We start from the raw sequence: 12298 nt of genomic DNA, 5'->3' as shown, positions 1-12298 counted from the left end.
GCCGACCTACGTGAGTAAATATATCAGGAACTCCGGGGACATCATATATAGGGACTTCACCTTCGTCAAATCTTGTTAACCTGTGCAATATTTAATAATAAAAATGAATTCACATATTAATGTAAAATTACCTTGGCCATTATAGACTAATTATAAATATGAATTCACAGTTTTGGAGTTTACCTTGATTTCGTTTGTATATGATTGGAAAAGTAATGCTCCGTAAAATAAGCAATCTCGTCATTGATATATGATTCAACAATTGATCCTGATGCATATTTTTTATTTTTTGCTTTTGCTTTCAGTTTTTTAAAAAACCTTTCAAAAGGATACATCCACCTATACTGCACGGGGCCTCCTAATTCAGCTTCATAAGGAAGGTGTATAGGCAAGTGCTCCATTACGTCGAAAAATGATGGTGGAAAAATCTTCTCCAAATTGCATAAGATTAGGACTATGTTTTGTTTTAAGATTTGGATCCTGTTTTTTTGCAAAGTTCTTGAACATAAGTCATGAAAGAATCCTCCAATACCTAGATATATGAAAGTTCAATTCAGAATAAATTACTATAATCAGAACTTTTACATGTATGTACCATTAAATCGACTAAAGTACCTGATAATGCTAGGTGGACATTACGGTCCAAGAGTTCTGAAAAGATAAATGGAAGTAGCCGTTCCATAAAAACATGGCAGTCATGCCGGAAAGCTTTCCTCTTTCTATATCAACACAAGCAGCTAAGTCTGACGCATAACCGTCAGGAAATTGTACCCCTTTCACACATTCCAATAATCTTCTTCTATCAGCTTCTTCCAATGTGTATACTGGAAAAGGAGCTTGACCATTTTCAGCAAGATGTACGTGTGCCCGATCACAAAATCGTTCTATATCCAACCTTGACTTGATATTGTCTTTTGATTTACCCGCAACACTCATTAGAGTATTCATGATGTTATCAAAGAAATTCTTCTCTATATGCATCACATCAAGATTATGTCGGAGATTGAGGTCCCTCCAGTAAGGCAACTCCCAAAATATACTTTCTTTGTGCCAGTTATGCCACTTCCCATATCCGGGCATCTTTTTTTCATGACCGTTTCCACCGCAATCAGACGTTTTTGCAGGATTGACAGTTTCTATTCGCTCACTATAAACTTGTTCACCTGTCAAAGACTGTGGTGGTGACTCATTTATAGCGTGTCTACCCTTCAAAAAGTCTTTTCTATTCTTTCGTAATGGATGACCATGAGGGAGAAACCTCCTATGACAATCAAACCAACACGTCCTCCTTCCATTAGGCAGATAAAATGCCTTTGTATCGTCCATACAAATTGGACAAGCCAATCTACCATGGGTCGTCCATCCTGACAACATGCCATACGCCGGAAAGTCGCTTATCATCCACATCAGCACAACCTTTAGTTTGAAATTCTGCTGCAAAGATACATCGTATGCATTGATTCCAGTTGACCATAATTCTTTTAACTCCTCGATAAGAGGTCGGAGGAAGATATCGAGACTAGCACGCGGATGATTTGGCCCAGAATTCAGTATTGTGAGGAACAAGTACTCAGTCTTCATGCACATACCAGGGGGTAAATTATAAGGAGTCAAGATCACAGGCCATAATGAATGATTACGAGACATGCCAAATGGATTGAATCCATCTGTACATAACCCAAGATACATGTTACGGGGTTCTTCAGCAAATTGGGGATGTAGATCTTGAAAATATTTCCACTCTGCAGCATCACAGGGATGACACATTTCGCCCTCCTTTGCATGGTTTTCAGCATGCCATCTCATTGTCGCTGCAGTCTTCTGGCTCTGATACATCCTCTTTAATCTATCACCAATAGGTAGATACCACATACGACTATATGGTATTCTGGTTCGTGAACGTCGTCCTTTGTTAGGTTTATATCTGGGTGACTGACAAAATTTACACTCCTCCCACATTTCATCTTCTTTCCAGAAGATCATACAATTGTTAATACAAACATCGATTTTATGAAACGGAAGCCCCAAATTTCCCATCAATTTCTCTGTCTCGTAATGTGACTTGGTTGACTGATTTCCTTCTGGTAAATACTCCGTAAACAAAGATGCCCACGAATCCACACACTTTTCACTCATATTATAATCTACCTTATTTTGCATGAACCGAGCAGCTAAAGATAACTGCGAGTGACCTTCATGACAACCATCATGTAATGGTTTTTTCCCAGCTTCTAACAAATCGTAAAATTGTTGGGGATGGTTACCTACATTCTGATAACTATCATCTTGATGATAATTACCATGAAATGCATCATTCACCATATCCACATATCTATCTCCTACTACATTACCCACATCTTCTTCACTCCAACTTAAATGAGTTGTATTACCATAACTAGTTCCATAATCCATAGTAATTTCTTCCCCATGCTTATACCAAATATAGTAATCTGGCATGAACCCTTTACTGTACAGATGATTCCAAATTTTGTTCCCCGACAAAAATTTATTATTTTTGCAAACACTACAAGGACAGTAAAATTTACCGCCATTACTCTGTGCTAGCGTTTGGTTGTTTGCAAAATTCATAAATTGTTCCACCCCGGAAACAAATTCCGTTGAGAAATTTCCCGTCTCTTCATCGATCCGTCTATACATCCACTCTCTATTACTATTATTACTGAAATTTCCAGACATTATATCTTAGAAACGCTCTCAGAATTTCAGAGCTTGTGTTTGTGAATGAATGGAAGAGAGATGCGTTGTGCTGTATATATAGAAAAATTTGCGACTACATTGCTACTATTTTCCGACTACACTGCGACTGCACAGTTTTAGTCGCAAAAAACCGGTACACCTACCAAAAAAATCATAACACGTGTTATAAATTATGCGACCCGCCGCACAAGTCGCAATGTAGTCGTTAATTAACGACCAAATTACGACTGTTTTAATTGGCAAAAAATCAGCGACCCTTTTACGACTAAATTACATTAGTCACTAAATAGACGTAAAACAGTCGCTAAACAGTCGGAACTATTTACGACTGTTTTATCCGTCGTAAATGGCAGTCGCTAATTTCATGTTTTCTTGTAGTGCAGGTAGAGCACATGATTCAAAGGTATTAACTCATTGTGCGAAGTATGAAGTATCTTTTCCACATCCGTCTAATGGAAAGTATTATCTAGTTGACTCCGGATATTCCACGAGGACAAGATATCTTGGTCCACATCGTAAGATGCGATATCATATTGATCATTTTGCTAAAAGAGGACCACTTACAAGCACACGAGAGTTGTTCAACCGAAAGCATTCGAGTTTGCGATCATTTATTGAACGAACATTTGGCCTATGGTAAACAAAATGGAGGATCTTGGATCGTAGACATCCAAAGTATGGTTTGACTAAGTGGATCAAGTTTGTAACAGCGACGATGGTATTACACAACTTCATACATGATATAGATAAGGAAGATTATGACTTTCTACGTTGGCAAAACAAAGAAGATTTTCATATTCATGGTGATGAAGAAGGAGGGGAAGAAGATGAAGAAATTGATGATAGTAGCAGTGATGATGATGGTGGACATATTCGTTATGAGCCGAGCGGTGATAAAGAGATGGAAGCTTTGCGTGACACTCTCACAACTGAATATAGTACCGTAGTCGATTACCTTATTAGATATTTCAGTTTATGATTCTTTTTTCCGTATTACTTTTGTTTTGTTATACTATATGACTTAATTTATGATATGGTTTATTTTATTTTAATGATTTAGTTCATCCTTTTTGTTTAAATAAATTGTATGTTTTATCACAAAGATTATAGTTGTATGTATAATTAGATTTGATAAAAAAAAATATTACTATAATTGCAAACTATTTTTTATAGATTTATTAACTATTTAAAGTATATTTTTATTAAAAAAAATATATAATTTATAGATAATTAAAACTTTAAATAAAAGAATACTTTAGTAAAAATAAAAAAACCGATGGATGGTTAGCAAACGAACAAAGCTGCGTAATATGCAATCAGACGCAGTGTTTAGACGCACTACTACAAAACGAATAAACCTACGCCCAGTCGCAGTGACTAGACACGCGACTGACAAATAAACAACAATCAGCTGCGTTTAGTCGTGGTGTCTGGCTGCAGATCGCAGCCGCGGCTGACAAACGAACATGCCTAAATGAGATTATTTAAACTATAAAGTTACATAAATTGTTATTTTAAAAAAAAATTATAGTTTTTTGTCATTTTTAAAAAGTGTTACCTATACATTTCAAAATCAAGAAAATGAATTTATTCCACTCGAACCAAAACCCAAATAAATTCCAAACAACATTCAAATTAGAGCAGAGAGTCTAGAGTGGAGCAAAGCTTTTCTAGCTTCCGCCACAAAACGCTACCGTCGAATAATGCCACGAGAACCACCACATTATTTTCTGACCACCTCCTCTAAACCACCCTCAAAACTCAATAATCGAGGTAGCTTCCCTAAATCATCAAAAGTGATAATAATAATTTTTTGAAGTTTTCAATAAATACATATATTATCCCCCGAACAAGTTTTATGAGAGAAAATATCCAAAAAAAAAAACCAATAGATCCGTCGTCATTAAGCCTATGAACAAACAAGTGGCACAGGTACCTTTGCTTACGAGATATATCTCGCACGAGAGAAACATCCGTAAATGGTACTGACACGTGTCAACGCACTAGCGAAGTTGCGTTCGCTGAGTCCACGTCAGCAATCCGGCCGTCTCTCCCAACCAAAACGACGGTTTAAAAAAATAAAAGCTTCCTCCCAATTTTCTCCTCTTTAAACAAAAAAAATTCATCTCTTTCTCGATATAATCTGTGAGAGCGTCTTCTTCTCACGAAACCCTAATCTTCCAATTCCGCTACATTTTCCCGAAAATCCTTCTACTCGGATCTCGAATCTGTATTCTCAGCTGCTGAAATCTCCGGTGAGTTTCCCAGACTGATAGTTCAACTTTAGGGTTTCAATTATCGCCGTTCGTATCGTTTTTGATTTTTTTGTATGCGTCTTTGATTTCCGATCCCAATCGTTCGATTCATTTCCAGATTAATTATTCGTCAATTCGATTTGGTTTTTTGTGTTGTGTTAAGTGTAGTCATGTTTTTATAGCTTCTTCTTCTTCTTCCTCCTCCTATTTCGTTAATTACTGTAACTTGTGTTGTGTGTTCATGTTTATAGCTTCTTCTTCATCTTAATTCGTTTCCAAGATTGGAACTTGTGTCAGTTTCATGTGTTGATTTCGAACGGTTAAGTAGTTCTCCATTTATGGCTGTTCTTGTTCTGCTTTTTCGTGATTAGGGGGACGTTGCAGCTTTTGAGCTAGTAAAGGTGGTAATTTTCTTAGTGGGGGATGATTCGGATCTAATTTTCCAAGAAAATTTTGGGAATCTTGATGATTTCTAGGGGAATGCAGAGAACGTTTTGCTGCGAGTGCTGGAAGGAATCCCTCTGTCAAGGGATTGTCATCGTAGGGCCTAAAGCAAGAACCAGGGACAAACCTTGGGATAACCTCTAATTCCCGATATATCCAATTTAAGGCTTTTCAAGGACAAAGAACATGACTCGGATTTTGGTTCAACGAGGTTCAGCTGGCAGTTCTTCTAACTCAAGCCGTGCTTCTTCCTCTTCCTCGTCTGGCTCGTCTTCTTCCTCAGGAACAGAGCCACAGACGAGCAGTAATGTTCAGGTTCCTCCAGTAACTATTGATGAAGAAGTTATTGATGAGAAACAAGAAGAGGTTACTGTAGCTGAACAAGCAGAGTGTTCTGAAGCTAAGGATGTATCACTGCTCAGTGATGATCCTGCGGATAGAGAAGATGTTGAAGCGTTGGTGGTTTCGGAAAATGTTGATGTTGAAAGTGAAGGTATAGTCTCTGATTCTCCAGTTAGTGTTGGCGATGACCCTGATTCACCACCCTTGCCTGTTCCGCCACCAAAGCCCTCTTCGAATGTTGCTCCTGGTAATAAGAGGTCGGTCTTGGGAAGTTTTGGCGCTTTACGAATTGGTGCAACGAGAAGAGGAGCTGGTCCTCGCTCTCTTGTTTCCACTAGGAGTTCGCCAACTGGATCTCGTCCTTCTTCTCCTAGATCACACAGTGAGAACGAAGGCTATAACAGTTCCGATGAGCATATGCCATGCTTTGTACCCTCTCATGCTGGCTCTGGCTTGGTAAGTTAGTTTTCAGAACTAAATTTCAGTTCTTTTTACTGTATGGATTCTTTGCTTGTTTTTTATGGACCTATGTTAACGATTATGTTTAATTCCTATGCTACAGGAAAGAGAACATCAGTTTGAAGCCGAGATTAGACAATCAAAAGGATTTGAAATTAGGCGTATGTTGGAAGATGGAAATTGTCTTTTTCGGGCTGTTGCAGATCAAGTATATGGGGACTCAGATTCGTATGACTTGACTAGGCAAATGTGCATGGATTACATGGTAAATTTTTTCGTTTGCTGAGCTAGATTTTAGACCAGCAGATGCATTAGATTAGCGAACTGATTTGCTTATGAGAACTGCATGTGGGAAAGATATATTGAATCAACAAGATTGCACCTTATAGATAGGCTATTCACCGTGTTTCATGGCCAATGTATTGCATTCTTAGTTTCTGGTCGTCCATCCACCAGGATAGGATTCACAGTTCAAGCATAATCTTTCCATTTTAACCGCTAATATTATATGACTATATGCTGGGGTCCAAGACAGCATCAGTCTTAGTTCAGGTGGATTGAAAGAAAGTAAGAGAGTAGCAACAGCGAGTACATGTATGAGTTAATAATTTTCCTTTTAATATGGTGTCGTTAATCTTTACATTTTTCCTCATGTGCCTTGATTTAGACCGTGCACAGAAGTAGTGTTTTTAGTTTTTGATGGTAACAATTGGTAGAACTTACTGGTTTCACCATGGATGGTTTAGGAACACGAGAGGGATCACTTTTCTCAGTTCATAACTGAAGGGTTTAACTCTTACGTGAAGAGGAAAAGAAGAGATAAGGTGCTTTGCTCTTATCAATATTGTCACTTTTGTTGATTTTGTTCCAACAATTTATTTGACTCCTCTTTACTCAATGGTGATAGGTCTATGGAAACAACGTGGAGATCCAAGCTTTAGCAGAAATGTATAATAGGCCTATCCACATTTACTCTTACAGCACAGGTGCAACTTAGATCAACACTGAAAGCTCTTCATCTTTTTACTGTAATAAGAAATTTATGGAAACAAGATTGTTTTTTTTTCTTTGGTTACAGAGCCTATTAACATATTTCAAGGGAACTACAACACCGATACACCTCCCATAAGGCTGAGTTTCCACCACGGGAATCATTACAATTCGTTGGTGGATCCACATCGGTTGACAGTTGGTGCAGGCCTTGGATTTAGTAGCCTTAGTGGGGTAAGTATCTTCTTTGTTCAACTGATGGAAAAGAGGGGAACTCAAACTAGAAAGGTCGCAAATCTTTGTGTTTTTTTCCTTTTTCTCATCGTATTTCTTGTTTTGAATCCAGAGACACGTGGACGGGGAGCAGGTGAAAGCTGCTATAAAGGCTCAGCAAGAACATCAGATTGATAATGCAAGTGTAGCTCATATCATCCCATAATTCTCCAAATCTCCGTGAGTGTAGTATGACTGCTTATACGCGTTGGTCTTTGTTCCAGGCGCTCTTAGCAGAAGGGAGATATTACTCTGATCTTGAGCTTACGGAAAAGGAAATCGAACGGTCGGTAATGGAAGCCTCCCGTGCTGAGTATCTTACGGAATGGTCTAAGCCACGAATTGGTCCCAAGGAATCATCCACCTCGAACGCTGAGACGTCTTCCTCTGGAGCTAGTGAGTAGTTTTTTCTTTTGAATATACACTGAGAAAAGAAGCATTATTGAGACGAGTAAGAATTTTTTGTGAAGCAGGAACCTCAGGAAGTGAGGCAGTAAAAGAACAGGCGGTGCTGAGCAGCAGCATTGAGATGGTTTTGTCGATGGGATTTAGCTACACGCAGGCCATGGAAGCTTATAGCATTTTCGGGGATGATGTTGACTCTATGGTCTGCTATGTACTGGAGACGAGCTGTGGCGGCAACAACCGACGCAAAGGCAAAGCCGCGGAATAGAGAAAATGTGACATGAGTTGCTCTGTATTGCTATATATGAAACCACCAATTCGTATTCCTACCAAGTATCAAAACGTTTGGGCGATTAATATTACCTTTATCAGAATACATGAATAAACTTCTGCATCATGACATGTATGTGTATGTTTGTGGTCTCTGTACTCTTAGTTGTACTAGTTGAATAAGAGAGAAAAAGTAAAACACTTTTCTATTGCTAACAACGTGACAACCAAGGAAATTTAGAGATCCACACTATTCCCATACAGTAGTTTTTACCCTTTCCTGATTAGGAAGAATTTTCTTTGTAATCACTTTAGTCATGTGGAGCAAGAGTCTCTTGATCTTCTCTTCCTTTCCTAAAGCACCAAGCAATTGAAAACTCTTTCTGAAGTTTTGATTTCCTCAATTCTTTAGGCTGGGACAAGCAGTTCATCGTGGGGTGAGTCAAGCTGAAGGTAATAAGCAGGATTCAAAGCTTCTGGCTACTAAGAATCTGGCATCATTTGCTGATGAGTACAGAAAACTTGCGAAGATGTGCTTAGTCTAAAATGCAAAATTTGCATTGAATCTATCAAATGTGAAGAAATAAAAGTAGTCTGCTATCTTTGAATAACACAAATTTCTGAGTGTTGCTTTACGCGCTCATGATTTGTATACTTGTAGAGCTGAATTAAGTTTTTAAAAAAACACCACAAGAAAATAATATATTATTTCAGTTAATTAATGTATAACCTAAGTAATATAAAACTCTTTCTGAAGTTTTGGTTTCCTCAAATCTTTAGGCTGAGACAAAGTAATATCAGGAATCAAAGCTTCTGGCTACTAGGAATCTGGCATTTGCTGATGAGTACAGAAAACTTGCGAAGATGTGCTTTAGTCTAAAATGCAAAATTTACATTGAATCTATCAAATGTGAAGAAATAAAGTAGTTTGCCATGTTTGAATAACAACACAAATTTCTTCAGATTTGTATACTTGTAGAGATGAATTAAGTTTTAAAAAAGAAAAACACTACAAGAAAGATAATATATTAACTTCAGTTAATCAATGTACAACCTAAGTAATATAGAATATTAGTTTAGGTAAACATATTATCTCAGGGAAGAGTCATCGGTTGACTAAAATCACTCCATAGCAGAAAGCTATATTGGCACTGGAAGAAAATGTGATCCCACGATTTTGGTATTGAAATTGCAGAGCACGCAAGTGACATCAATTTGTTTACATACAATTATTATTATCGTTATTGTTTTTATTTGTTTTTATTTAATTATTATTATCGTTATTTATACACTTAGGTTTTTGGTAGTTTGTCTAACGATTACATATCATTTACCAAAATCCATATTTAGTATTGTCATCATTCAAATTCTTTACTATTCAAACTATTACATAGGTGGATTTGTAGCTACTGCATGTTGACTAATAAAATTATACATGTTTCATAATTCGAATAACCAATATAAACCGTAGTAAAAAAAAAAGCTAGATTTTGGATCGATATTCTATTTGGTTCAAGAATCAAGATCGATCAATGCATAGTCGTAACAAAATTATCCTAGAATTGGTAAGTGTAAAATATGGAGATAAATATTGCAAAAATAAATAGGAAGATTTTCAGATAAACTTTTTTTTTAAAAAAATACGATTAATAAAAAAAAATTACAAGAAGTGGAGGCAAATATGATTTTTTCTTTAATCCAAAATATATCTCCTGCAGTGTGGTGATTTTTGAGATAACGAATCCCATGATACAACCACTGTAAAACTAAAATTGCAGCACCTAATTATAGAATCGACGAACTTATGTTCTATGATATACTCTCGGACTTAATTTCTGTAAAAACAAATGAAAAAAAATTGTTATATAGTGTGAGTTTTTTTTTGTGTAAAAAAAGAGAAAGTTTATAGTTATCGAAAGAGCAAATGAGGAAGACATATACATGGTTTATAGAGATGTCAACATGGGCCACAACCCGCTGGCCAGACCCATGTAGGTCTGCTGTGGGGCAGATCTGGACACACAATTGAGTGTCCATGATTTTGCGGCTTTAGTGGGTTGTATCCGTCGTGGGTTGCGGGTTTATTGGGCTAACCCATCACGATTTTGCGGGTTTGCGGGTAATCTGCAAAAGACGAAGCGTTCTTCAAAAAACAAAGTTTTCTGCACCAAATCGGTCAAAGGAAGCTAGTGATGTCACCACCACAGAGCTCTGCTACCATGAAATGGTGAAACGAGGATTCAAACCCTATTCCGTCACTTAGGGCATCTCCAATGTATAACTCCATAATTTTCTCTATTTTGGAGTAACTCTAAAATAGAGTTGTGTTTTACTCCAATGTAAGCTCCATTTTTTCTCTAAAATGGAGTCATGACCAAAACAATGGAGAAATTCTATTTTTTGCTCTATATTTGGAGTAACTTCATTTTTTACTCTATTTTAGAGTGGGATATGAAGTAGGGTTAGAGAGAATGTTGCCCCAAACTCTATTTTAGAGTAAAATTTGGAGTAGGGTTGGAGATGGTCTTACGGCAACAAAATTGATGGGTTCTGCAAAAAAACAAAACTTTGGCGAAGCCTTGAGGCTCTTTGAAGAAATGGATCGTGATAAGGTTACACCATGAACTCCGTATTTAGTATTGTAAACATTTTATTTAATCAACAATGCCTTAAGATGGATTTTTACACCATGAACTCTAATCAATTTGTATGTTTCATCATCATCAACTTTTGGATTTACCAAATTCAATTAAACTTTGAGGAACTCACTAGTTAGCTAAAAAGGATATCAATTTGGCTTCTTATGAAGTATGGCAACTCTAAATTATAAAGTGGTGAAGTTTCAATATGTTATGCCATTGTCTTTTTTTTTCTAAACCGGCAAAGCTTCACAACGTAATAATTTTGGACTAATTGGACGCGGGCCGGCCCGTCTGACATTTCTAATGGTTTATATCCTTAAACATGAAACTGAAAATCATGTTATAATGGAGCCATTAACCTCACGTATTAAATGCTATAATGGAGAATCATTCTACTCCCTCCGTTTCACAAAGAGTGTCGTTCTGACACTATTTTTTTGTTTCAAAAAGAATGTCGTTTTAGAATTCCAATGTAATTTTTAGCATAAAATACCATTTTTAACCTCAATAAATTCAGAAAATTAATTATAAATATAATTCCAAGAGTCATTTTCTGCAAATTAATAAAGGTATAAAAGACCTTTTATCTTATTTCTTAATTTGTGTGAAGAATGTCAGAATGACACTTATGTGAAACGGAGGGAGTATTGTTTAACCATGAGAGTAAATTGAGATGATATTGATATCTAATTAAATTTTTTTTTTTTTGTATTTAAATTAACTCAAAAGGTTGAAACGATTTTTGTTCTAAGAAATAAGTTAATAGACACAAAGTCTAATTAGCTGAACCCAATCTATCTGCTCCATTTCTCATTCACACTTTACCAAATTAATAAACCATTGGACTTGTGAAAATTTGGTCCAACAATCCCCCACATTAATAGAAATGACTCTAGACATATGAAGACCGAACTGAATCGATAAACTAGACTTGACTAGACTAGACGCAAATTGACTAGACTAGACAGACTTTCAAGACTATATGCAAAAAATCATTGTGTTTGAGATGGTAGTGTGTTTCAACCTTGAACCACTCAATGTTAATATCTGTTGAGTTTACTTGGCCATGAGGTGAACATGATGTCTTGAACCACCCAGATTTTTATGTGAACTGAGATAACAGATACAACCCAATTTCATTTATCTCGTAGAACTTAGTTCTCGATTGTGTTCATTGTGGCCTTGAACTTCCCTGGTTAATCATGAGTGAACTTGGAGAACATAACCTGTTTTTCATTCTCCTAGAAACGGTCTCATTTCACACTCACTAGGTGATTTGCCAATGGTCTTTGTTTTAAGAAATGTTTTGAACACTCCGCTGATATATCAAAGCTATGGTCTTATCATTAAAAGCTATGTTTATCCTTGTAGATATACAATGAGCATTGTATGTAAGAACTGTTTATCATCTTGGGAACTAAGTAAAGATAATAAGTCTTTCAGCGTGTTAGATTTTTTTTTTACTTAATTTTCTCTTTTGAACCTAACATCTTGGGATCT

The 12298-nt window shown here is 36.5% G+C and overlaps 2 protein-coding genes across 5 annotated transcripts; one reads left to right on the top strand and one right to left on the bottom strand.

The window, feature by feature from the left end:
- Positions 1 to 624: 624 nt before the first annotated feature.
- Positions 625 to 2412, bottom strand: LOC112089104. The gene has a single exon (XM_024160079.1). The coding sequence runs from the start codon at positions 2410 to 2412 to the stop codon at positions 625 to 627; it is 1788 nt and encodes a 595-aa protein (XP_024015847.1).
- A 2412-nt stretch (positions 2413 to 4824) lies between these two features.
- On the top strand, positions 4825 to 8368 carry LOC18025447 (OTU domain-containing protein 5). 4 transcript variants are annotated; one of them, XM_006408645.2, is made up of 9 exons: positions 4825 to 4973; positions 5450 to 6215; positions 6322 to 6483; positions 6965 to 7042; positions 7126 to 7204; positions 7297 to 7442; positions 7555 to 7620; positions 7706 to 7877; positions 7955 to 8368. In XM_006408645.2, exons 2-9 carry the CDS (start codon positions 5604 to 5606, stop codon positions 8152 to 8154), a joined length of 1515 nt encoding a protein of 504 aa, XP_006408708.1. In that variant the 5' UTR covers positions 4825 to 4973; positions 5450 to 5603; the 3' UTR covers positions 8155 to 8368. The 4 variants fall into 4 exon arrangements, with proteins under 4 accessions (XP_006408708.1, XP_024016047.1, XP_024016049.1 ...); XM_024160279.1 differs by having other exon boundaries at positions 7952 to 8368; XM_024160281.1 differs by having other exon boundaries at positions 5460 to 6215; positions 7952 to 8154.
- The last annotated feature ends 3930 nt before the right edge of the window (positions 8369 to 12298 follow it).

This window comes from Eutrema salsugineum, unplaced genomic scaffold (genome assembly GCF_000478725.1).
Source record: "Eutrema salsugineum unplaced genomic scaffold, Eutsalg1_0 scaffold_12, whole genome shotgun sequence".
NCBI classification, from domain to species: Eukaryota; Viridiplantae; Streptophyta; class Magnoliopsida; order Brassicales; family Brassicaceae; genus Eutrema; species Eutrema salsugineum.
This window is presented reverse-complemented; position numbering and strand designations above follow the sequence as displayed.